Source organism: Candoia aspera, chromosome 1, assembly GCF_035149785.1.
Source record: "Candoia aspera isolate rCanAsp1 chromosome 1, rCanAsp1.hap2, whole genome shotgun sequence".
NCBI lineage: Eukaryota > Metazoa > Chordata > Lepidosauria > Squamata > Boidae > Candoia > Candoia aspera.
This window is the reverse complement of record NC_086153.1, coordinates 75,313,081-75,340,442: the sequence shown is the minus strand read 5'-3', so window position 1 is coordinate 75,340,442 and position 27,362 is coordinate 75,313,081. Positions and strand designations below refer to the sequence as shown.

Sequence of the window (27,362 nt, the reverse complement as noted above, 5' to 3'; positions counted from 1 at the left end):
AAAGTATTTTGCTATTAAAAGACAACATGTGCGAGATGCTGTTTTAAAAATATATACATACAATGGAACAATTGCTAGATAAACTGAACATGTACACATTGTAGACATAATTTGGAAATACATTCAGAGGCTTTTCTTGCATGAACCCACTGAAATGATTGAGAATTCCAGAAAAGCAAGATGATTGTTTCAATGTCAAACAAGGCAAATAAAGTTTCCAGCCTATACACCATCATCTCCAGCAAACAGTTGTTGCAGATTTAAGCTTTGACAAAGCCTGGAATCCTGTTCAAAGCTGCACAGGAATTATTCCATCTGAATTCACAAGGCTTAGAAATACTTCAGCCCAGAGCCCCAATTATCCAGGCCATATATGGAACATAAAACCCTATCAATGCCACCTTCATAAAGTTCAAACTCACCTAAGCTTCACATTTTACTTACACTAAACTAATCTGTGTGCATAATGGATGCTAGGGCATGCTGAACTGGTTTACTGGACAGACTTGATTTGATACCATTTATTCACTTCCAGAACAAAGAGAACAAAAACAAGAGAGAAAAAGAAAGATGATGGACTGTGTCCAATACTATGTCTCCACCACCGGAATTAACACCACTGGTGGATTTATCTCCCACTCGCCCTGCAAACCTCCCACCTGCTGTAGAGGTCTCAAGAGGCCCACCAGAGCAGATCTGAGGTGACAGGCAGGGTTTGCTCAGAAAGGAACCCTTGCCCTGCATGAGCTGAAATTCGTTCACAAAGTGTTGATTAGCTCACAGGCCTAAAATGTAGCACAAGGAAGATCTCCACGTCAAGAAAACTATTTACAGCTGTTCACAAAACATACTCATCTGGGCGCACCTGTATTCTCACCATGCATTGAGCTCTTGGGCCCAGGGACAGCACTAAAGGTCAATGCTTGTCTACTTGGTGATTTATGCAACTGAGCAATGGGGTTTATTGGAGATTTAGATTTTAGCTTTGTAATTACAACAGAGAAGTGAAATTACCTTTTCTGGAACTGTGTGTAATTTGCAGTGCAATTGCTACAAGAGCTGGCCGCACGAAGATGTTGAGCAGCTGATTCCTATAGGAGCCACACAGGAGGATGGAGACGGCTCGCCTAAAAACAGGCTCCTCTGTAGTAACAGATCCCATTTCTTTGTCATTGAGGATCACTTGCCCATTGACCAAGCTTGCAATGTTGGAATGCAGCGCCAAGGCAGATCTTACAGCTTTTCTGGGACAAAGATTATCTAATAATAATAATAATAATAATAATAGTAGTAGTAGTAGTAGTAACAGTAACAGTAATAGTAATATAGTCAATTGCAAAAGGCAGCTTTACTTGGACAGCTTACATCTTGTGACAATACCTTTAATATTATTAACCAACAGCATCTGCCTATCCCAGGTCTTTGGGAAGGACTCGATAGGTGGACAAAAATGCCAAATCCAGTCTAAACATCTGGCTGGCTGCGTGACCAACCATAACAATAAAATAAACAAATGTAAAGGAATATCCGTATCTACAAAGATACTCTTTTTGCTCTCTGTTTTACTATGAAAATAAGTGTGTGTGCGTGTGTGTGTGTCTGGCAGAACAATTAACATATTCTACGAACAATGGGCAACAATGGCCTGTCTTGCATTCAGAATGGACTGAGCCTTCCTGAGCCTTTGGGGAAAGTTCTCAGAGGAAAAAAATCTTTTGGAAAATGTCCAAAAGACCCAGCTTGAAGGAGCTCCTCTGCTGTCTCTAGCCCTTAAAAAAAAGCTTCCCAAACTTATCAAGAATGAGGAAAGGAAGGGAAAACAGCAGCTAAAGCTTCTGGCTAAAGTTTTTCTTAAAGTTTCCAAACTTAAAAAATTTATCCAAAAGAAACATATTCTTCACTGTTGATGGCACTCTGGGGAATGACTTTTTCAACCCAACTGATCAATGAGCAAGGAGATTTTTAAAAAAAAGTTCCCCAGACTTTATATTCACTAATACTGGAACAACTTGGAAGCAGCTAAGCCACCTCTTGCAAAATCTAGGAAAATGCAAGGAGGAAAATCAAAGGCAAATGGGAGGGGAGGAGGTAGCACTAAACCCCTAACAATAGAGGCAAAACATTTTTGGTACGTGCAGGCAAAATGTCTGAACTGGGGATGTACTCATAAAGTAATGGTGATTTTCCACCCACCCCACCTCAAACAACCAATAAGTGCAACATTATATTATTCCATGCCCTCAGTAGCTAGCAGAAATATCTATAACATTGCTTGGCAAACTAGTGAAAAAGAACTCTCTACCAAATAGGGAATTTGCAGCTAAGCATCAGGAAAAATGGGAATTGGGGAAGATTTGCCCTCTTCCCCAAGTAATTTAATTCTGACTTTCTGAACTTTATTGTACTGACAAATTGAAAAGGGCTTATGGGGGGAGGATTTTGCTTAAATTTGCCAGAGCATTTAAAAAAAATGATTTATAATGTGTCTTATACTTTTAAATGATAATATTTTGTACATAACTGAAGGTCAAATCTACTCCTGAACAAGGGCTGGATAAATTCATCAAATCTTATCTCTATTGGCATCTTAACTAGGACGTAACTCAATTTTTGGTGCAGTGGTGAAGGTGCTGGACTAGAAACTGGGAGACCATGGGTTCTAGTTCTCCCCTAGGCACAGAAGCTCTCTGGGTGACTTTGGGCCAGTCACTCTCTCTCAGCCCAACCCTCCTCACAGGGTTATTGTGGGGAAAATAAGAGGAGGGAGCATGATTAACACTACCTTGAGTGGTACAAAATAAAGGCAGGATTTACATCTAATAATTTTTTTTTGAAAATACAAAAAGTTCCTTATTCTCCATGACAGTCATCTAGAAGGATTCTGCAGTAGTTGTTTTTTTTAAGAAAACATTTTCAATTATTATAATCCTGTATTCTTATTCTACAGCAATGTTCATGCAATCTTTCAAAGGGATCAGAACAGTTTTAGAGTTCTAAAGGAAAATGGTTCAGAAGCAATTCCGGTATTTGACTACCCTAAAATAGAAACAAAGAATAATACAAGCTATACTGCTTTCAGAAAAGGAAATATGTATAAGTATGCTTGCATACCAGGCCAATCTAGGAATCCTCCAAATATCTGAGTTAAATTTTTCAACCAAAGTGTCTTTTCCACCAGAAATTCAAAATCTATGGCTGGTAAATTCTGGAGCAGGACAGCAGAAATTAACATCCATGGATTCAATACCATGTTTTCTATTTGTAAGAGCTCCATTTTGTAGGCTACATCATTGACAAATTTCTTTATTTCTTCAGATGGCTTTTGGGGAATATGCCTAGAAGAAAATGTACAAAGAGCAAAGCATTTATAATGGGCATCCTGCCACCCACTTTAGCTTTATCTGATCCATAGGAAAGTCCTTGGGTTTTTTTGGCAAAGGACATTTCAGCCCTTCCAAAGCAATTCATCTTTTAACATAACCCTTTTCCTCCCTCCCTTCCTCCCTCCCTTCCAGTTATCCAATGATTTCAGAACCTAACAAAATCGAGCCACCAGAACTGGGCTGCAAACATCTGAACAATCATTAGAAGCCAATGAAGAGTCAGAGTTTTAGTTTCTCTACATTGCCATTTAATGGTTATCTGGATTTTTGCAGATAACCTAGGAGCCCTATGGAAAACAGATGCCAAAGCCTTTTTTTCTTACAAACTATTAAAAAATACCCTGCTGTGTAATGTATACCTTGGAACTATGTTAAACGGATATCTATTCATTCTCCCAGCTTCCAATGCTCTAAGTGATACAGGCTGCCCAAAATACACATGTATGCTTCCAAAATCTTCATTCAGAATTTTTCTGGCTTTCAAGAGTCCCTAATGAATAAGAATAAAATGTAATACAGATACTTACAATCTTGAAGATTGATTGATTTTATATAGCTACCCATTTCATGAATGTGTCTCTGGGCAGCATACAATAAAAACAAAACAATAAAACACATCTTCAAATAGCCATAAAAAAACAAGAAACACGCATATAACAAGACCATGGGAGATTGTTTAAAAACTCATACATAATAAAGCCACTTTGCAGGCTCCCTGTTCCCAAGGGATCCCCAGGCCTGCTGGAAAAAAACCACATCTTGAGAGACATACAGATACAATACCTATAATATAGTTATTATGTATATAACATGATAGTATATTACAGATATTAAATTTATTATTTATTTTCTCATAATTTCTGCAGTGCTACTTCTGAAATATTTACAGCTTTATGATTCTTACCTCTTTCATCCTCACAAAAAGTCTATGAAATATAATGCTATTATTTCTATTATTTTACAGAAGTAAAACTGAAGCAGGCCTGTGAAGGGTGGTACCTTAAAGACAGTAACCAGCTAGGATTTAGCATAGTAGGAATTTAAAAAGAAAGCAATGAACTCTCTCTCTCTCCTCTCCCTTTTCTTTTTAAGTGTAACTGCAAGGAGTTGGGAAGCTTCTGCCTTCATTTTAGATTAACCAGTTTTGTGTACTGTTCAGTCTCCTAACTATGGCCAGTTGAAATAAAACCATTCCGTAACTATAGTTTAAAGTCAGTTGCAATTAATCTAAAATTTCAATTTCCTCTTGCACTGGACCAGGCAAAGAAAAGGGGAAGTGTGTGATTCCAAAACTCACCCCAGCTTATTTTCATAATGCTGATTTACAGTTTAGAATTATAACTACTCAAGGCCATAGGAAATGGCAAGGCAAGGTTTTCAAACCAGCACAGTATCCAACATTTCCCCTACAAGGCACACCAATTTGATTCCTTACCGATGTAGACTCTTTTGGCTTAGGGACTCCTAAAAGTTCATACGCGTAAAGAAATTCTTCCAACACCCTCTCATAACTGATACTGATTGGGACAAGATATATATCAAAAATCTCCCTTTTAAGAAAAGGATCCACCACAATGTTTAGGAGACCTGCAAGTACAAAAAGACTTCTTTTAAAAAAAATATCAAAATCTTCATGTAGGAATGCAATCCTAGATTTTAGGGCTGTTGAAAATGTTGTGCCTATGAATCGTTCCATGCACAGAACAGGCAGTTCTTGGCAGTCTGTGTCCAGACAAGACTTTTTTTTTTAAAACACAGACCAAAATATATGGGTTTGATCCAGGCACAGAATTGGAATACACGTATGTTGGGCAAAGGTGTTCCAGAATAGATAGAACAGCAAGTGCTGCACAAGATGTAGGAGAGAGATTAAAAGAAGGTAAGGGAAAAGTGGGAAGAGCAGGGGAGGGGCTGTCACCCCCTGAGTATCTGCAGCAAAGATAAACGGGAAGTAAGGCAAAAGAAACATGGGAGGATTGAGGCAGGTGGTTGGCTGGGTATGCCATGTGTGGTGGGGTAACAGCAGTGAGTGGCTATGGGTAGGGTAGAAAAGAGACATGCAAACAAGGGGAGGGGGGATGAGGTGCAGAAGTCTAACTTTACTCACATCTCACCAGACGTTCTGGGTTTCAGTTTGGCTAGATCACAACCCAGACTGGAATAAACTAAATAAAATTTAGACTGCCTAAACTTCCAAGCCACAGTGTGTTTGTTCCATGCACAGAACTCAACACATTTTTCATTTCATGCACATGTGTCAGTCCATAGCTGCTGTTCACAACAAGAAGGCTAGATTCTAAAAGTTTACTAGCCAGACTTACTAAAAGGAAAAATAGGATGAGGTTACAGAAACTTGAAAATTAAGTGTTCTTCAGCATCTCATTTATCACTAAATTCATTATGGTAAGGATTCTTGAAGCAGGGGGAGATTGCTACTCAATTCCCTGATATGGAAGGAATATGCAGATATTCTGGCCCCATAATGCTGTGGAATCTGCCAACCTCTAAGAAGTCCACTAGATCGCTCCTGTCAGATTTCCAATATGAATTTAAGTGTTCACAGCTACACTGTACCTAGAATAAATCATCTGCATCTACAGCAGCTATAACTTTTTGACCAGCGTACCAAACTTTGGAGTCAGTGTCTTTGCAGTGCGGCTTCTAGTCCCTTCGAGGTAAAACTCAACAGGGGCATGTCCATTCTTTAGCAGGGAGGGAGGGAGGGAGGGAGAGAGAGAGAGATACGGTCAACAATTAGCAAAACAAGTGATATATATATATATATATATATATTTCAAACAAGCAATCCATAAAATTAGGAAACAATCTGAAACAGCAATAACCATAAAATTTAATTAAGAGGAAAACATGTAACTCTGATTAATCAAAATCTAAAATTAAAAGCAATCCCTTGTTCTACAGGACAGAAATGTATTTACATATTGCAGATGAAGTAGCTACTTTTAGCAAAAACCAACACAAAATTACAGGGAATTTTAAAGTTACTCACCTTTAAAATACACTTGACATATTCAGCAAACACTGCCCAATATAGCTTGTTTCCACCAAATGTGCGTCGCATAAAAAAGGCACCTGATTTTCGTAGCAGTTCACCAACTATTTTCATTCCAAGGAAATCTAGCAAAAGCATAGAAAGTAGAATAATGAAGTCAATCAGTATCAGCCTTGCGAGGTAGTCCAGATAAGTCTAGAAGTACTAGCTCTAACTTGATTGTAAGGTTACATTAACAAAAACTTGCAATTCCAAAAGTACATCTCTCCCCCCCCCCCCACCTTTACAGTCCAAGAAACTAGGGAGGGTCCCTTCTGAGACATTTGCTACACCCCCATTCCTTCTGCAGACTCAGCGGCCACTTGTCTGACTGTTGTCTAGGCTTACGCTCTTCCTTCTGCCTCCCAAGCTCATTCCCACATATCATTACATTCAGTTTCCCTAAAGTGGTATTTAGCTCTAAACAGAATGAAAAACAGCTTACCGCTTTGAGAAAAATGCCAGTGTGAATCATTACTGAACAAAAAGAGAAATATTTAAAACACAAATTATACTAAGAAGCCACATCTGCACTGCTACTGTGCAACTTCTAGGCCATCAAGGAAAGTCTGTATCAGACTCACTGGCTAGATCTCCGCAGAGTTTCCTGGATACTCTGCATGGCTTAATTAGGTGCAATGCTTTTACTTAACTTAAGGCTCTCAGACATATGACACAGCATGGCTAATAAAAATCCCCTTTTTATATCCATTATAGTTTTTTCCTTTTTTCTTACGTATCTCACTGTTCAATTGACTTTTTGACTGCATGTCTTGATTTTGAAGGTGAGTGATGGCTGTTGATATAATTGACATCTCTGCCTTGAGAAACTGGCGATCAACTTAACTGCCACAGTAAAATTAAACTCTGCTTAGTTAATATCTCCCACTTCTTCAACTGATTATCATTAAAATATAGTTTGAATTGTCATTAATAACATCTAAATGTTTCTAATCAAAGTTAGCTTCAATTCAGATTTGCATAAAAAAGCTAAAATATATGTATACAAAACATGCTAAATGTTTTAAAATATTACAACTTATATACCTTTAGAAACTTCAAAAAGTTATTGAAGGGCTCCAGTTTTTATACCTATTGGTGGAATTATATAATCATTTGCATCTCATGTTTATTAAAATTTACAAATGCATGTGTATTAGAAGCTGTTTTGAAGATCAAAGTAATTTCTGAATATGGATTACTTTCAGTCACAAATTTCAATTATGAAATCCCACTATAATTCCCTCAAGAGAAGTTATTCTGTTTCCTACAGTGAGAACAGGAAAGCTGTGAGTACAGCCTTTTTGAATTTTTTTTTATTTTCAGCAAGGTTTTTTGCCCAGAAGTATATGATTTGTGATAAACACACAAAGAAAGAAGAAATACTATATTTCAATCCAATTTTATAACAGTCAGGTCAAGGCCAAAAATCACAAAATTAAAAAGTTTACCTATTCCTGATGCAATGACAGGCAACACCAAATCATAGGTATATAACACATAAGACAGTAAGAGAAAATCCATGTAGCTTCGATGGCTGGGCAACAGGACAACGGGATATTCTTGTATTGCCTGTTGTAACTAACAGAACACAACATGTTATTTATTACTGTAAAGTTAAAGAGGGATTTGAATAGCTTTTTGTTTAAAAAGGCAGTGTTTTACTAAAACATACTCTATCTCTTTTCTGCTAAGAAAATAAATTGAAAGATAAGCTAACATTTATTTATTTATCGTATTTTTCCACCGCTCATCTCGAAAACGACTCTGGGCAGTTTACAAAGAAATTAAAACAATAGGAATTAAATATCAATTAAAAAGATACATTATAAAAATATAAATATACAAATATAATAAAAACTTTAAAATATAAAACATAAAACCCAAGATGGCGAAATCACAGTCTTGTTAAAATTTCCTGGGGCTATGTCAAGGCACCAGCCACTCCCACGACGAACTATCCCCACTTCCACCCCAAGCAAGGTGGCACAGCCATGTCTTGAGCCCCTTTTGGAAGGCCAGGAGAGTGAGGGCTTGCCTTTTCTCTGGGGGTAACTTATTCCAAAGGGTGGGAGCTATGGCAGAGAAGGACCTCCTCCTGGACCCTGCCAATAAAATGCTAATTTTATGAAGAAATGCACATTTTGGATTGAAGTCCATGGGCTGCATCCACCTGCAACCTTCTACCATAATGATGTCAATGGATTACATTTCCTATAACCCACCTGCAACCTTCCCCCTACCCTAAAATCTATTTTGGAAGACTGGAATTGGCAGGGCATATATGGAATAGATGTGCAAAAACATGCCTGCATAACATGGGATTTAGCCCTGTACTTTGACAGGATAATAGCCCATGGGGTGTTTATAGTTCACAATCCTTTTCTCCCATCTTTCACTGATAAAAATTCCTTTGAATGGATTTTTTAATTTGCTTTCCCCCAAACCGGCATGCAACGTATTTTGCATTAATCAATTCCCAGTCATTTCTATCTGGGAAAAAAAATGATGGCTGACTTCAGTTGCATTGTCCAAAACTCATATTAATTCATTGAATCTTCAGTTGAATTATATACTGTGCTTAATACCAGTCTGTCATATAACGACAAAAAGTTAACTAACTGACCACACGTTAGTTCAGATTAACATGCTCCTGATTTGAAGGTGAGAGAAAATTAGCTATTTGATAATAATCTGGGAAACCTGACATTAGAGTTACTGAGTCTAGACAACCCATTGCAAAGTGTCCTAGGTAAACATTGAGGATGCTATGTGGCAAATAAACTGATGCCATATGGGAAAGAGTAGGCCCAGAAACAGTCTTGTGTTCATTCATACCCACCATACATTTTTGGGCAAACACGTTTTGCCCCTCTCTCAAACTTGCTCAAAACTCTCTTGAAAGCTAACCATATTCTTCATCTGGGAATTGATCAAGTATTAACTGTATTCTGCAAAGTACCATAAGATCTGACAATTTACCTCTGGGACTGAGATCAAGAGAATCTGTTGTGGTGACTATATATTGCAACAAAAGCAGTATTGTGGAATCTAATTTGAACAAATTTGTTCTTAACAAGCTTTGCATTACACCTTCAGCAAATTTTAAATTTATCATCTCACATGGAATTAACATGTAGTTTCTTACCTACATTTTTGCATCTTTATAACAGAGAGCAAGGCATCTTTATTGGAAGGGTATGTTGGATACAGAGGGACCAAAGGCTAGCTGAACCAGATAGAATCCATGTATGAATGGAATGTAACCTCTTCGCAGACCTGTCCAGCACATAACTTTTTCTATTGATATTGAATTTAATGAACCATATGGGGAATAGTCAAGTTTAATGAAGCACATAAAGTCCACGTGCATGGAGCATGGAAATGCAACAGCATGCTCGGGTGGACTAAAGCACAATATGCCAAAAACCAGAAGATCAAAGTAAGACAGATGGATAAAAGTATATAGAGCCTGGACGTAAACATCCATGATCAAGAACTGCCCAAGAACAACCAGACCCCATCCCAAATTGTTTTCTAAATAAATAATAGTATTCCATGACAAGATGGATAGAAAATAGGTGGTCAGAGTCCAACATTTTTAGATTATAAAGTGGGAAACAAAGAGGAGTTCTGGGTATGTCCTGGATGAAGTGCATCTGTATGTATGTAAGAGCTGCACTGTTCTATAGCTAGCTATTTTATTTGCTGCTTTTTACTTGCTATTTCTCTTGCTATATTTTCCATACTGGGACATATTTCCTAAAATCAAGAAGCTACAAGACAACTGTTGGTAATGACCTGATTACTAATTTAGGTAATTTCTCTGCTTATATTAGTTGTGAAAATCATGTTGATCAGTAATATGGACCTTTAACCACTGAATGTGATAATCTCATGTGCTAAGAAAATACAGGGAGCTGATTTAAACAACCCACTAGATTCCCAGCATCAGCAAAGCAAAGTTTGACTCATCACTCGATATGGACCATTAGGATTTACCTACATGCAGCCTTTCTCAGCCTGGTGCCTTCCAGATGTGGCTGCCTCAGAGTTCATGGAAGCTGATGTCAGCACATTTGGAAAACTGCCTTACTACATGTTCAAGGGTATCTAGGGTATCTAAATGCCTTAATATAGTGTAATAAAAATATGGTCTACTTTGATCATTTTTCAGAAAGAGTTTGGTAGCACCTTACCAGACTAACACATTTTATTAAAAGACATAAGCTTTATGAGCTACAGCTTACTTCATCAGATGCATGGAGTGGCTAAGCTGATGTAGGATTTAAACTGGAATGAGGTGGGGGAAAGGGAGGAGAAAACAGTGTAATTATATAGATGCAGACTACATGTGAGACAGATTACAAGTACCTTATCAATTAACAATTGTAATACGTTAAAAATCCAATGTATCTGTTAAGCATATTTGAGAACAACTTTATGTCAGAATTTTACATATGAAAGTGACAATTGATTACCATGATTGCAACACTTCTAAAATATTACCAATTTGCCTCTGATCCCATTCTTTAAATATCCCTGTGAAAATATGAATATGAAACCAATATGAAATATGAAACCAATCAGCATATATCCCAACTTGTTTTGACAAAAATACATGATCAGATAGATAGATGTTGTCATGCGCTGCCTACTGCTGAGTAAAACACAGACACTAATTCAGGGAAGATCAGGTTCTGGTTTATTTCAGCATAGTGCATAGCTAGAAAAAGCTGAGAGTGAAGGGAGCGCGCCGGTACGGGCTTTAAATAGCCCGCGCCGGTCAGTGCCCCCCCCCACCTTGGGTTGTGTCATCCCCCCAAGTCCTGTATGCTTCGTTGCCGGTAGGTGAGGGGTCGCGGGGCCCCTGCTGGTGCCCCAGGCTTCTCTCATAATCGTTTTCTTCCTCCGGCCGGTGATTGCTTTCAGCTGGGCGATATCCTTTGCGTTCCTGCTGACAGTTTCAGGCGTGCCTCGTGATCCACCCTGTCTTTGTCGCTCTTTCTTCCCCCTTTGTGTTCTCTTGACTGGTTTTTCCAGCCGGGGTCGTTCCCTTCTCCTCGGGGTCTGTGTCTGTTGTTGTGCGTCGCTTTGCTTATCTTTTAATCCCTTGCTCTTGTTTCCGTGGTGTTGTTATGTGTGCCGTTGTGCTGATGCATTCAGCTCAACAGTGCTCATGACATACTGCCCCCCTTTCGAATGGTAGCCCCCCCCTGGCATTCCGGTTTTTTTTTTTTTTTTTTTTCGGGAGAGCTGTCAAAAATTTTTTTTTTTGTATTTCCCGCCGGAGTGCTTTCACCCCTCCCCTTGCTCCGCCCTCTACCTCGTTTCCATCCTTTGGGTGTGTTCCGAGTGCGCATGCCTCGACCACACCCTGCGAGTGTGCATGCCTCGACCACACCCTGCTCGTTCTTGCTCAGTTCATCGTGAGAGGAGGCGTGGCTGGTCGGGTGCTGTTTCAACTCCAGGTAGGATCCTTATCTTTTTGTTTTGTTGATTGTTTTGTTTTGATGTTTGTCGTGTTGTCATGTGTGCATCCTGGCGATTTGCCCTCTGGGCCCGGAGAGGGTGGGGGGAGGGTGAGTCTCAGGGGGGAGGAGGTCTACTCAAGTCGCAGGCTTGGGGGGTCCCTTCCCCTGGGGGTGACGCGGGTGGGGGGGGAGGCCCGAGGGGGGAAGTGTGTCCTAGGGGCCGGTTCGGCTGGGCGCCCCTTTGGTTTGTCGGGGTACGTCGTGTGGAATGCTCGGGTCAGGTCCGGTGCCTTAACGTGTTGAGCCGCCACCCATTCTGGGTGGGGGAAGTGTTTCCATTTTACTAAATAGTATAGTGTGCCCCGTTGACGGCGGGAATCGAGTATTTCTTTTACCTCGAAATGTTGTTGGCCGTCGATCATCACTGGGGAGGGCAGAGGCGTGCTTGGGTGCCATCGGGAGGTGGTTGCTGGTTTCAGGAGGCTGCTGTGGAATACCGGGTGGAGTCTCCTTAGATTGTGCGGCAGGTCCAGGCGTACGGCCACCGGGTTCACTATCTGTGATACTCGAAGCGGCCCGATATACTTAGGCCCCAGTTTCTTCGAGGGTTGAGGTGATTTCATGAATTTGGTGGACAGGTAGACCATATCCCCTACCTGGAATGTCGGTTGCTGGCGCCGGTGCTTGTCGGCCTGTTCTTTGTAGGCGGACTGTGCTTCCTTCAGCGCTGCCGTGATTATTGGCCATGATTCCGCTATCTTCCGTCCCCAGTCACTAGCACCCACTTGGGGTCCCGGGGGTTGCGGTAGCTCCGGTATGGGTACGAACTCGCACCCAGAGAGTACTTCGAACGGGGTTTTCCCTGTACTCGTGTGAATGGCGTTATTGTAGGCGACTTCTGCAAACGGAAGCAGGTCGACCCAGTCGTCTTGGTGGTAATTGGTATATGAGCGTAGGAATTGTTCTAGTGTGGCATTGAGGATCTCTGTGGCTCCATCCGTCTGGGGATGCCAGGCTGTGGATAGGGCTTGTTGGGTCCCCATCAGTTTTAGAAAAGCCCGTCAGAATTTCGAGGTGAATTGTGTGCCCCTGTCGGTCACCACGCGTACGGGACATCCGTGTAACCTGTACACGTGTACGAGGAAAAGTTTAGCCAGCTGCTGGGCGGACGGGACTGATGAGCAGGGGATGAAGTGTGCCTGTTTAGAAAAGTAGTCTTTCACCACCCAAATGGTTGTTTTCTTCTGGCTGGGTGGTAGATCTACTATAAAATCCATGGAGATTTCCTCCCATGGTCGGGAGGGCTCCGCCACCGTTTGTAGTAGTCCCGGGGGCTTACCCGGTGCCCGTTTGGCCATAGCGCATATCGGGCAGGATGCTACGTAGGCCTTAACGTCCCGTCTCAATGCGGGCCACCAGAACTGTCATCGTGTTAGGTGCAGGGTCTTTAGAAACCCGAAGTGTCCCGCTTGTTTGCTGTCGTGTGATCTGTGCAGGATTGCCTGGCGCTGCAAGTCCGGGACATATATTCTGCCTTCACCCCATGCTAAGTCCTGTTCCATTGTCACCTTGTCGGGGTTTGCTAGTAGCCAGGGGTCGGTTTTGAGGGCGGCGGTGAGGTCCGCGCGTATCCCTCCTGGCAGTCGCGGGTGGCGCCGTCTGGTCGCTGGTTGGCTTGCCGTTGGTTGAGACGTGGGGTTGAGCTGTTTCTGAGCGCTGCTTCGGGTGGTCACTGCCATTCCCAGCTGGGAGGCGGATAGGACCGTCCCAATCATATCTGGGACGGGCTCTTTGTCTTGGGGCAGTCGGGAGAGGGCGTCAGCCAGGAAGTTCTTTTTGCCCGGTATGAACTTCAGTTGAAAGTTAAAGCGGCTGAAGAATTGGGCCCATCTGACCTGTTTCGGGCTGAGGCGTCTGGGCGTCCGGAGGGCCTCGAGGTTCCGGTGGTCTGTCCAGACCTCGAATGGTTGGGTGGCTCCTTCCAGTAGATGCCTCCATGTTTCTAGCGCCGATTTTACCGCGAACGCCTCCTTCTCCCATACGTGCCAGCGCCTTTCCGTCTCCGAGAATTTCCTCGACAGGTAGGCGCATGGTTTCAGGATTCCTGCAGGGTCCTTTTGGAGCAGTATGGCCCCCAGGGAGAAGTCTGAGGCGTCGGCTTGGACCACGAACGGCTGTTCTGGGTCCGGATGTGCGAGGATTGGCTCCGTTGTGAACAGCGCTTTCAGTCTGTTGAACGCTGTCTGACACGCGGGAGTCCAATTTAGTACTGTCCCTGGGTTCTTGGCTCGCCGTGTGTCCCCAACTCCTTTAGTTTTGAGGAGGTCTGTTAGGGGGAGGGCTATCTCCGCGAACCCCCATGCGAATGACCTGTAGAAGTTCGCGAAGCTGAGGAAGCTTTGAAGTTGGCGCCTGTTACGTGGGTGTTCCCAATTCACCACCGCCTCGACTTTTGCGGGGTCCATTTCTATGCCTTCGCTGGAGATTCGGTACCCCAGGTAGTCTAGGCGTGCTTTATGGAATTCGAACTTAGATGGTTTGGCATAGAGCTTGGCCCTTCTTAGCTTTTCGAGGACTTGCCTGACTAGGGTTACATGTTCTTCGTGCGTCTGGGTGTAGATGAGGACGTCATCTATGTAAACTAGTACCCCTTTGAACAGGTGTTCATGCAGTACCTCATTGATGAGCTGCATGAACACTCCCGGGCCCCCCGCTAGTCCGAATGGCAGTACCTTGTACTGAAAGGCGCCTAGGGGGCAGTTGAACGCTGTTTTCCATTCGTCCCCCTCCCTGATTCGGATCCTGTAATAAGCCTCACGGAGGTCCAGTTTGGAGAATACTCTTCCCGTGGACAGGTGGGCGAGCATGTCTTTCACGAGGGGTAGGGGGTATTTATTGGATAGGGACGCCGCATTGAGGCCCCGGTAGTCAGTGCAGAGCCGTAAGGTGCCGACTTTTTTCTCTCGGAATAGGACGGGCGCTCCGACCAGTGAGCATGCTGGCTCTATGAAACCCCTAGCCAGGTTTTTATTGATGAACTCCCGGAGGGTTGTCATCTCCTTCGGGGTCATCGAGTAAATCTTCGGCCTGGGTAAGGGGACATCGGGAAGCAGCTCAATTCTACAGTCCGTCTTGCGGTGGGGGGGTAGTTGGTCCGCCTCCTCTTCTCCAAAGACCTCTGATAAATCAGCATATTGCTCAGGTAGGTCTTCTGAGGTTGCTGTGTTGTCCTGGGCTGCCACCTCTGCCCGTCCCACTGTGGGGTTGATCCTGCCCACCGGAACTGGCGCCCGGTACGCGCCGTCGTCGAATTGGAAGGTGCGGGTCTTCCAGTTAATGCGCAGGTTGTTGGTCACGAGCCACGGTATTCCTAGTACTATGATGGGTCGCCCTATGTGGGTTACCACAAAAGATGTTCGCTCGGTGTGGGTGCCCATTTGCAGGGTGACAGGCTCGGTCTGCGTCGTGGCTGGTTTCCCTCCCGCTGTTGAGCCATCCAGTTGGTGGAAAGCCAGCGGTGTGGGGAGGGGGAGGCAAGGCAGATCGAGCTTGGCGACGATGTCGGGGTGGATCAGGTTCTTGGAGCACCCCGAGTCCACTAGCGCCGCAGCCGTGGTGGCTCTGTTGCCGAAGGAAAGCCTGATTGTCCCCATTATCACGGAGCTTTCGTCACTCTGTCCATGTGTTTCGTGCCCCTGTCCCACCGCCTGCCTCGCGGCGCGTTTTAAGGCAGGCGGGGAGCGTTTCCCGCCAGCCGGTCTGGGACTTCGGCATCCTCCCCCGCCAAGTAAGCGTCCAAGTCTTCGTCCGGTGTCGCTGTGGCTCCGGTCATCCGGCGGTGGGGGGGCGGCGGTGGGTTAGTTGGTTTGAACGTCGTTTTCGGTGCGGGTTTGGGAGCGCTAGTTAGTGTTCTGTTGGAGAAGCAGTCTGCCGCTTTGTGCCCCATTTTCCCGCACTTCGCGCAGGGTCCGCGAGCAAACTTCTTCTTTTGGTACGTGGGACCGGCCGGCCCCAAGTGTGGCGCGGGTACCTTTGGGCTGGTGCTTGTTTTGTCCTCTGCCGTCGTCATTAAGAAAGTGCGATGAGCGTGTTCCGCTCTCCCCGTTAGGTAGATCCAGCCTTGCAGTGTCTCCGGGTCATCCCGGTAGAGTGCCCATTGGAGTACCTCGCGGCTGAGGCCCCTTTTGAACATCTCTATCAGGGTAGTCTTGGACCAGTCGTTAATCTTCCCTGCGAGGGCTTTAAATTCGAGGGCGTAGTCCACGACAGTTCGTGCGCCCTGTTTGAGGGCTTGAAGCGCACTTTTAACCCTCTCCTTGGCTAGCGGGTCCTCAAAATAGTGCTTCATCTCAGTGATGAAGGCGTGGAAGTCAGAGAGGGCTGGGGAATTGGACTCGTACATTTGGACATACCAGTCCGCCGCCCTGTCTTGCAACTTGATCGCCACGGCTGCGATTTTGTCCGCTTTGGAGTCAAAGGAGTGTCCGTGCCGCCCCATGAACTCCCTGGCGTTCGTGACGAAAAACGACAGCTTCGCAGGGTTCCCGTCGAAGAAAATGGGGAAGTCCTTTGGGGCCCTGGTGTTCGGTGGATCCCCTCTCCTCGCGTCCCGTCCCATGGCTTCTTCCGCCGGGGAAGCTTGCCTGTTAGCATTTGGCCTATGGGGGTGCCAAGTCCCGCTCGGGGTTTGAATAGGAGTGTGTACCTGCACAGGTATGTTCATGTGAGGCATGGAGGACATCAGCGACTGCAGCATGGTCCCGAGGTCCCTTAGTTGGGCTTCCATGGCCGTGAGTCTGGCTTGCGTTTCTCGGTCCAAGGTCCGCGCCGCAGCTGTGATCGGACCGGTCGGCGTCTCCGCGTAGTTGGGCCACCAGTGGGGGTCAGGTGTTTCCGTCCGCTGGTCAGCTCCCTCGACTTGGGAGCGAATCGGCTGGTTCGTCCCTCCGTCCTCCACCGCGTTTCTTGCAGTTGGGCTGAAGCTCCACGCCTGTGGCTGGGGTGCGATGTGGGGCGGGGAGGTCTCCGCGGGTCTCGGGAGGTATGTTGCTCCCTCCCGTGGTCGGGTCGCCTCCGCCTCCCTCCGGGGTTGGGGCTGAGGCTCGGGATGGGCCGGGAGGGTGTCCGTGGCTCCTGGGGTCCGCGTTGCCTCTGGCCTCTGTTGGTTCTCCTCCGCCTCTCGCCGTGCGGCTCGCCCGTCCTGGCTGCGACACGTCGGCTCCATCGCTCTCCGCTCGTGTTCTTCTCGCCGTCTGTTCCTTCCGCGGCTCGTTGTTGTCCGGTGGGGCTTGGCGAGGCTGAGTTTATGACTCTCAGCTTTATGTCATGCGCTGCCTACTACTGAGTAAAACACAGACACTAATTCAGGGAAGATCAGGTTCTGGTTTATTTCAGCATAGTGCATAGCTAGAAAAAGCTGAGAGTGAAGGGAGCGCGCCGGTACGGGCTTTAAATAGCCCGTGCCGGTCAGTGCCCCCCCCCACCTTGGGTTGTGTCATCCCCCCAAGTCCTGTATGCTTTGTTGCCGGTAGGTGAGGGGTCACGGGGCCCCTGCTGGTGCCCCGGGCTTCTCTCATAATCGTTTTCTTCCTCCGGCCGGTGATTGCTTTCAGCTGGGCGATATCCTTTGCGTTCCTGCTGACAGTTTCAGGCGTGCCTCGTGATCCGCCCTGTCTTTGTCGCTCTTTCTTCCCCCTTTGTGTTCTCTTGACTGGTTTTTCCAGCCGGGGTCGTTCCCTTCTCCTCGGGGTCTGTGTCTGTTGTTGTGCGTCGCTTTGCTTATCTTTTAATCCCTTGCTCTTGTTTCCGTGGTGTTGTTATGTGTGCCGTTGTGCTGATGCATTCAGCTCAACGGTGCTCATGACAGATGTGCTTGGAAAAGGAACCATTTGACAAAACACAATGGTTTCCATCTTCCAACTCAGTTTATTAAACTCATCTTCCACATGCATATACTCAAGTCCACCTCAGCAGAATTTTGTGTTGGGGGTGAGTAAGAAATAGGGAACTGTGAAACAAGGGGGTAGTTCTGTTGTGGAGGCATAAACCTAGTTATAGTACTCCAAAATTAAGCCCTCTTGCATGAATCCCTCCGAACAGGGAGCCATTCATTTTATATATCTGCTGCTATTGCAACCACGTTTTGCAATGCTTCCAAGAAGAAATCCTCACCACATATTTCTAACTATGAATGTGGTTAATGCTAGTTTATCTTTTGATAGGCTAGGTGTGGTTAAATAGAACAGACACACCTGGTCATTTTCTTTTGATACTATGACAGACCTATTTACCCGCATGGAGCTGAAATCATGTTGATCAGCAATACGGACCTTTAACCATTGAATGTGATAATCTCATGTGGTAAGAAAATTATTTCGGAAAGCAGCAAAGAAAAAGCAAAAAACGTGAGAGAAATGAGATCAGCTTCAATGTGTATCTTAAGAGGTCAAACAAAAAAGCCTTTTATATGAAAAAGTTGGCTGTCGGAGGAAACCCTCCTAAAGTTTCAATGTATATGTTAAAGCATATACATATAGACATATAGACACACTTCCAGAATACATCTATCCATTGCAATGACTGGAGTAATGAGACAGAGCTATCCACAGGCTCTTAGATGGTAACTGCCCTTGCTTACTCCATCCCACCTTTACAGGTGTCTTCATTTTCCAGCCCAACTCCTGCTTTTTGAATTTTTTTCCTACCTTAGAACACCTATTATTTTGCTTATGCTCCTGCACGTAGAGAAAAACTTTAGGAACTTTAATACCATTTATCAGAAGTAATTTCGTACAAGCAAAATTTTGTTTGCATAATTGTCCTTTGCTCCTCTCCCACTGTACCCATTCCTATATACCCACCAAAGTAATCCACAGCCCCTCAATGCTGAGCACAATTGTGACACAACTGATACATCAGATCAGATCAGATCAAATTAAATCTTTATTATGGTCATAGACCAGGATAAGGAGGGTGGGGTACAGTCAGTTAAAAAGGATAGAAAATACATAATACATAATAATAATGAAAAGCCAAAATAAATGAAAAGCTAAAAGATTAAGACAGAAAGTATATATAAAAACAAGAGTCTAAAAAGAATCTAAAGAGAGGGGTAGGAGCATTAGATGTGTGTAGGGGAGAGGCATAAAGTTTAGTATGTGGCAGACTATATCAAATTACAGAACACTCTAGTATGACCAACTAGATGTTCATTAGGTCTAGTTTATGGCACAGGTCATCATCTGGTGAATTTTAAGCACTGCTGCGCAGAACCTGGCAACATTATATGAAAGCAGCAGGGAGGTGTAGAATTGCCCTGTGCACCCTGGGTATTTATATAGTAATGGTGAGATGAGGCTAGTACGAATGTCTCTGTAATATAGGCACTGGAGAAACACATGCTCTACTGTTTCTATGTGACCAGAGTCACAGGGGCATTGCCTCTCCGGGTGAGGAATCTTCCTGTATCAGCCTTTAAGGACAGCTGAGGGGAGGGGATACATCTAATATAATGAAAAAATGGTTTTTCAACAAAGGATTGAGCCACATAATTGGTTACTTATGTTCTCTCTCACTGGGCTAATGTTCTACCAGCTGGGTAAATCTTCAAAGTACTTACCAACTAGTTACACAACAATGAGCAAACAAAGACCTGCCTCCAGAGAGCTATTATACTTGGCTGTGGGAATCTGGTTTGTTTATACCATGAGACTTTCCCTGTTTGGGATAAAGAAATCCATCTTAAGAATCATCTTTATTAAGTCATCTTTTATGGGCAGAGAATATACTGCACTAAAATGGAAGTGTGCTGGATTCAGTGTTTTACCTCTCAACTATCATCCCCAAAGGAAGGAAAAGAAGTAACATCTCTTAGAGTGGAACTTGACTCCTGGTAACTTATAGGGACACACATATACCATTTTCTGGCACAGTAGAGATGTGGTTTACCATTGCCTTCTTCTGGGATTTTTTTTTTTGACCACCTGGTCTCACCTACAGCTCTAAATGTCCCATCCAAGTACTAATCCTACAGAGCTAAGCCTACTTAGCTTTCTAAATCAAAGTTAGCTAGGCCCCATCATGTAGCTGGGCAATGGCAGGACAGAACTAACCACAATAGGACCCAATCTCTGTGGGGCACGTTTAAGAACAGCAGGAAGAGAGGTTGGCTTTTTTGGCTTTTACTGACAGCTAACAAAGTCTGGTAAGCAAGCTGAAGATATGATGCCACTTTCCAGTCCTTTATTTTTTTTAGCAGGGAGATACACATTTTTAAAGAAACAGCAGACCCTTAGAATTATTTTGCAGTTTACTCCAATCCTATATTAAGAACTGCTTATAATTTTGTAAAAATTAATATTTATTGATAGTTGCATATGGGCATCTTCAGTCACACTTTTTCCAGTTTTGTTCTGCATCTTGGTGTGAAGAACTACAACAGTTTCCAACTTTCAGTAAACAGTCATGTTAATGGGATAACAGATGCACAGCCCAAGGAATCTGGAAAGTTTACTTCATGGGGAGCCAGTGTTTTATTCTGCCAGAGTTTCACTGAAGGACTGTAACTAGCATTCTTGCATTAATTCACCCTGATTGCATTTGCATAAAATGCTATTTATTTTCAGAAAGTGTTCATACTCATACTTACTTTTTGCATACCATCTTCATTCACACAAATACTCTTGAAAAGGCATTTAAAGATTTTGCTCAGTGTGAAAGCAAAAAACCGAATAGCTCCCATATGCATGCTGTGTCCCATCTCATCCAGAATTTCTGTTGCCTCTTCTTGTATAATATCAAAGGATTCACCAGTCTCTTTTGATAGCTAAGCATAAAAATTAAGAGCTATGATGAATAAAGACATTCCCCAGATATTCTGAATTTCTGGACTTGCTGAATCAGAGCAAAACCTTCCCAATCTAGAGTTCTGCCCCCCAAATGTCTATTAAACCCCATGAAGAGGATATCAGAGTTAACAGCACTCTCTGCTCATATTCCCCAACAACTAGTACTGAAGGGCAAATAGATATATAACCATTATGAAAGGCAGCCATTGAAAAGCTTAACCTCCATTAATTGGTCAAACCGTAAGGTCTTTTTAATGTATTTATTTATGAATTTATAAACAGCTTCAGTTAAGGCAACTCCTACAATACAAAAGCTATAGTCCATGCAAAAACAACAATAACATTCAATCATATACAATAAGAGAAATATGGTATATAATTACAATTAAAAATTACAATTAATATAAATTCCTGGCAGTAGGAGCTGCACAGCACTCACATACCAAAGGTACTCTCTTTTTATTAAACAGAAGCAGCTATATGGATGTATGCATCCTGCCGAAGAAAAGAAATGGGACTAGCCTCAGCAGATTACCAAGACATTAGAATTATATGCCCTTGAGTGGTATATCTCCAAACAACTTTCAAACAAAAACTCAATAAACTCCAATAAACACAAATCAACAAATCTCCCTGATTTGGAGATTTGGAAACATTGCTCCAGGGAGCTACAAAACTACATTGAAAAAGCGCAACTATTTGATGAATGATCTCTATCACAAACCTTGAAGAGGAAAAAAACTAGGGAGCCAGGATAAGACTTCATAATTAGCAAATTGGTAGGTATCAAAGTTACTGTAAAGTTATTATAAACAGCAACTGACAAGTAAACAACCAAAGGGAGAGCAGATAAAAGTTTGACTCACCTGCCTGATGACATACTGAACCTGTTCAGACTGTAAAACAATACTTTTAATGGCACTTGGCTTGCATGGAGAAAGTTCTTTATAAACAACAGGAGTGTAACATTTCATTGCATATCTGACGTCACTGGACTGCCGCCGCTCCTCCAAAATATCTTCAAATTCATATTTTTTCTTTGATGTGAGATTTTTCTGCTGGGAACAATACAAATGAAGAATTAGACACTGGCCATATTTGCACATAATTTTAAGTAAAACACCTTTAAGACTAATCTTAAAAGTGTCTACCATCATAGATGGCTTTTAAGACATGCTGTGGAAGAAAAACAAGTTTTGCTGGATGGGACTGGGACTGATCTGAAAGAGGATTTGAAAATGAAAAGCTGCAAGAGTGATAAGGAAAAAGATGCTACACTGGATATACAAATGAAACCAGCTGATGTCTTAAAAATTGAAAGGGATGTGCAAGTAGCAAACCAAAAGAGCAACTTGGCTCACTTTTTAATATCGGATTTATAAAAGAGATCTGTTAAAGTTCTGAAGGGTTTTGTGAGAAGGGACAAAGAAGAAATGAAAAGAAGCTCTAGGATATTATTTGAAGGGATTAAAGATCAAGATTATTAAAACTAAAAGGATGGAATATAAAGTGGATTTATTTGATCAAGGTTAAAATAGATACGTTGTTACAGTATTTCTGGAAACCCTTAATGGACTTTTGCTGACAAGGACTGAATGATGAATGTAAGGATCTGTTCATAGATGTGAGATGAGATATGGGATGAAGAGGGGTTTTTTGTATTTTTAAGAGGTGATAAATTGTTAAAATTGTTTATACCTGTATAACAAAGGGGGAAGTTACTTCTTTATATATTCCTTTTTTTTCCTTTGCTATATTTTTACTTTTTCTTTCTTTTTTATTTTTCTATCTATATTTTTTTCTTTTTCTGCACTTTCTATTTTTTCTTTTTATTCTTTTATTTTTTTTTGTAGTTTATATTAGTTTTTATCTGTTTAACTATGTTTAATAAAATTATTATTTTAAAAAAATTAGTAAGACATTCCAGCTTATTAAACTTTTATATTTAGAAATACATTGCTCCTGCTTTTGCATTCCCACCTGCATGAGTGGGCAACCAAATAAAGCACAGAGGAGTAAACATTCTCTCTCTCTCTGTCACCTTCAAGTCAGTGTTGACTCTTAGGGACAGCCTGGAAAAGTCCTGCAGTTTTCTTGGCAGCATTTTGGAAGTGGTTTGCCTTTGCTTTCTTCCTAGGGCTGGGAGAGAATGACTGACGCCACTCACCCACCAGCCTAAGGCAGGACTAGAACATATAGTCTCCTGGTTTCTAGCCTGGTACCTTAAACTATTACAACAAACTGGCTCTTATGTTTTAATATAGAGTTGTGGTTTACTGTATCTCCCAAAAGCCAGGATTTGAAAGCCAACCTTGTAAACCTGAGTTTACAGAATTACCCTGCATGTTGTTCATTTGATATAATAAACCATAATCATGGATTTGAATACAATATAAAACTATCTGTGCCTACAGTAATTTGTTTATGTAGGGAGGAATTAATAGGCTGCATGCAACTTGCATTTAAGGGGACAAGCAAACAGAACGTAAGTTTTAAGCCATTTGCAGTGCAGTCTTAGGCACATCTACTTCACAGTAAGTCCTAGCAACCGCAACAGATTTGTTCCCAGGTACGTACTGCAGCTTTAATTACTTTGTTCAGCTTGTAAGATTTATAGTGATTGTTATGTAATACTTTTGCAATATTTGTAAGAGTATTACAATTCATAAGAAGCATTCAGTCCACACAAATGAGCCATGTTGTTGTTTATTCGTTTAGTCGCTTCCGACTCTTCGTGACTTCATGGACCAGCCCACGCCAGAGCTTCCTGTCGGTCATCAACACCCCCAGCTCCCCCAGGGATGAGTCCGTCACCTCTAGAATATCATCCATCCACCTTGCCCTTGGTCGGCCCCTCTTCCTTTTGCCCTCCACTCTCCCTAGCATCAGCATCTTCTCCAGGCTGTCCTGTCTTCTCATTATGTGGCCAAAGTACTTCAGTTTTGCCTTTAATATCATTCCCTCAAGGGAGCAGTCTGGCTTTATTTCCTGGAGGATGGACTGGTTTGATCTTCTTGCAGTCCAAGGCACTCTCAGAATTTTCCTCCCACACCACAGTTCAAAAGCATCGATCTTCCTTCGCTCAGCCTTCCTTATGGTCCAGCTCTCGCAGCCATATGTCACTACGGGGAACACCATTGCTTTAACTATGCAGACCTTTGTTGTCAGTGTGATGTCATAAGACATAATTAATGGCACTGAAAGAATGGTGGCTACGACCAGTCCTTGGATTCCAGCCGTCCCAGCACCCCTGCAGTCATGTGATCATGGTCTGGGTGTTTGGCAACCCCTTCGTACTTAACAACTGGTTGCCAAGCACCCCACAATCACTTGGTTGCCATTTGCAACCTTCCATGCCGGCTTCCCCAGGAAGTCAAAAAGGAAGCTGGCAGGGAAGATCACAAGTCATTGGGTTAAGTCTCCCCCACCCGCACACCCTCCCCCAGCCCCTTTGCACTCGCACTGCACCAGCCATGCGCACACCCTTGCCAACCCACTCCACATCCCTGTGCACCCAACCTGACCCGCACGGTGCCTCTCGTGCATCCTTGCTGACCCACACAATGCCTCTCACACACCCTCGACCCTCCCTGACCCATGTGGCACCTTTTGCACACCTTGCACCCTTGTGCATCCCCATGCACCCTCCCCAATCCTTACGCACCCCTGCACACCCTCCCTGACCTGCACCACACCCTGGTGCACCCTCCCTGACCCATGTGGCACCTCTCATGCACCCTCCCCAACCCTCCCCCACACCCCCTCGCTCCCTCCCCCACTTGGCAGCAGCCACTGACCTGCCTGTGGGCCTGGGACTTGCAACTTTCTGCCAGCTTCCCCACTGACTTTGGTTGTGGAAAGCCAGCAGGAAGCTGCCTCGCTTAACAACCACGACCATGGGATTCTGTTAACGATGGCAACTGGGACTGCAAGGGTTACCATCGGTAAGCAATGTAGTTGTGCTCTATGACCACATCACTTAGCAATGGAAATTCCAGTCCCAATTGTTGTCATAATTCGAGGATTACCTGTATACAAGCTTCAGGTCTGGCATAAATATTTCCCTCCAAAACTGGAACACTATCAGACTAAGGGGTGGGAGGGAGGGAGGGAAGCACAGGATCCAACAAATACTCCTGTACACTCCAAAAGAAATACTCCTGGGATCACAACTATATCTCTACCCACTTACCTGATAATAGGTGCCACTGAACATAATGGTGCATGTGTGTAGGTACATCAAGTGTACATAGAAGATTGCATTATTAGAGTCTAAGTAAAATCCCTAACGTTAGTAGAGCTCCTTAAAAATGTTAAGATATGAACAGAGATGATAAAAGTGTGAGCGACAGGACTCGGAAATGATCACGCAAGCCTATTGGAATGTATATAATGTATCTGATTTATGTGCCACAGAAGCCACAGAAGTTTATTGGCTGACTTTGGGCCAGTCTATTTCAACCCAACCTACCTCACAAGGTTGTGCTTATGGGTTAAAAAAAAAAAAGGAAAAGGGAGTGCTCTGTTAGCTGCCTTGAACTTCTGAATGGAAGGCAAGATATGACAAATAAATATTTTGAGCACCAATTTTTGAGAACATCTATGATACATATTCCAAATGTATCACTCATCCAACAAGATCAATGGAAACCTTGCAATACAGATCCAGGTCATTTTTATAACTTGACTCCTTAATTTCCTGCCAGAGGATATAATCAGTTGAATGCACTGGCCCTTCCAGAGAACATCTGCCAACTCATCAGCAGCTGGACAGACTAGCTAGAAACTTAGTGCCAAGGAACTGGTTTTTAGTTCGAATTATTTTCCTTATCCCAGTTTCTTGGCTTCACTGACTATAAAGCAATCCAATCATTTGTTTGCTTGTTTGTTTATTTATTTTATTTATTAAATTTTGCCATCGCCCATCTCCCCCTGGAAGGAGGGACTCTGGGCAGTTTACAAAACAATAAAAACATTAAATGTCCTAAACATCCAATAAAATATATCCAATATAATAAATAATAAATCCAATAAAATCATAATGCTCTCATGACAGTAGAAGGCACACATTTCTCTTGAATTTTGAAACTGTGGAGTTCAATTTGTTGGCCTGAGGCCCATAGTAGACTTTGCATTAAAGGCTGCATTGCAAAAGTGTTGCATCACAAAGCAAAACCCACAGCAGGCTTTGCACTGCAAGGATTGCATTGCAAAAGAGGACAGGACCAGGAACTGTTATGGGACTAGAGTTTTAAGGGATGAAGAATGTGCCTTAAGTTTCTCCAATCCTTTAGGTACCAATTTAACTCATCAAATTTCCCTCCAAAATGCAAACTAGACCCTATATTTTGGGGCCCTCTCGTTCTGAAGTTGCCTTAGTAGGCCACAAAAAGGATTCACTGGAAGCATGTGGTCCCTGGGCTGTATATTCAAAGAGCAATTGTCATGAGCACTGATGGTGAGCAGGTGGGGGCCCTATCCAGGGGGGAAAACGGATGCATAGTAGCGAGGAATTGAGCAGTCATTCAAAGAGACACAGAACAGACCCGCCTTGACTTTTGGGGTTTATCTGTATGAGTTTTCTCATGCTTCTTCAGTTTGTTAGGATTTTCTAACTAATGTAGCAGTAATAAAACACTAGAGACTTATTCCTCATCTCAGCATGGTTCCTGCCTGTTGGGACAGCAATAGAACATAGACAACAGAATTATCACCCACCTTCTTGACCAGTTTCCCAATCTTTTCTCCTTTGCACACTACAGTACCTCCTGTCTTACCTCTGCTTTACTTCCTTCTTTCTTCAGCAACATCTCTCCATTACTAATAAATCTCCACATCTGTTTCTATACCTCTCTCTCTCTCTCTCTCTCACACACACACACACACACACAACCCTATGAGGATTGTTCAGAACCTCTTCCCTCAACTCGGTAACAGAGTACACAACAAGACATTAGTCAAACACTGGCATTGCCAGTTTCAAATATCACAGGCAGAAAGGGTGGGAAAGAACTGCTGCCCAAAACTTTGAAGAGCCACACCTAATTAGAATAAACAGCAAGATGATCCAATGCTGTGACTCCATATAAAAATGGCTTGATAACTTCCTTAAATTTTCCCACAAATGAGATGTCAAAAGATACGTATTTGTCACTATACTGCTCTGTCCAGAGAAACTTTAATTTTGTATTAATGAATTCCCACACAGATGCATGTTTCTGTTTCCTAGAGCTACCTGTTTTGACAAGAAATTGGAAGGATGTAATATGCTACAATACAGCATTCAACTTCACTTAGAAAGAAAGAAAGAAAGAAAGAAAGAAAAAGAGAGAGAGAGAGAGAAAGCCAGCCAGCCCCTAGCATAATATGTATTTTAATAATATGTGAGAATGGAAGATTGTACAAGTCAGTCTAGAAAACAAATTAGTTAAAGCACTATCATATTGCCATTAACACTGAGAGGAGCAAGGGGGACTCTGTGGAGGTATTTACACATTCTCCATCTTGCTGCAGTACACCCTTATGTATTTAGCTTCCTTATTTTACAGGAACAAGAATACTGTATATATCATATACAGATAATTAAAGATACTCTTAATAAAGTTAT

At 43.1% G+C, this 27,362-nt stretch overlaps 1 protein-coding gene across 3 annotated transcripts in view; it reads right to left on the bottom strand.

The window, feature by feature from the left end:
• GNPAT (glyceronephosphate O-acyltransferase) overlaps window positions 1–27,362 on the bottom strand; it is a 39,539-nt gene that overhangs the window by 10,447 nt on the left and 1,730 nt on the right. The window contains exons 2-10 of one of the 3 annotated variants that reach the window (XM_063307242.1): window positions 21,622–21,813; window positions 20,557–20,733; window positions 7,887–8,016; window positions 6,394–6,521; window positions 6,010–6,085; window positions 4,819–4,970; window positions 3,743–3,873; window positions 3,112–3,335; window positions 1,015–1,260 (exon numbers count right to left, since the gene is read on the bottom strand). In XM_063307242.1, the coding sequence (XP_063163312.1) occupies window positions 1,015–1,260; window positions 3,112–3,335; window positions 3,743–3,873; window positions 4,819–4,970; window positions 6,010–6,085; window positions 6,394–6,521; window positions 7,887–8,016; window positions 20,557–20,733; window positions 21,622–21,813 (1,456 nt within the window). The remainder of the gene's footprint in view (window positions 1–1,014; window positions 1,261–3,111; window positions 3,336–3,742; window positions 3,874–4,818; window positions 4,971–6,009; window positions 6,086–6,393; window positions 6,522–7,886; window positions 8,017–20,556; window positions 20,734–21,621; window positions 21,814–27,362) is intronic. The other 2 variants (XM_063307252.1, XM_063307262.1) reach the window with 2 other exon arrangements.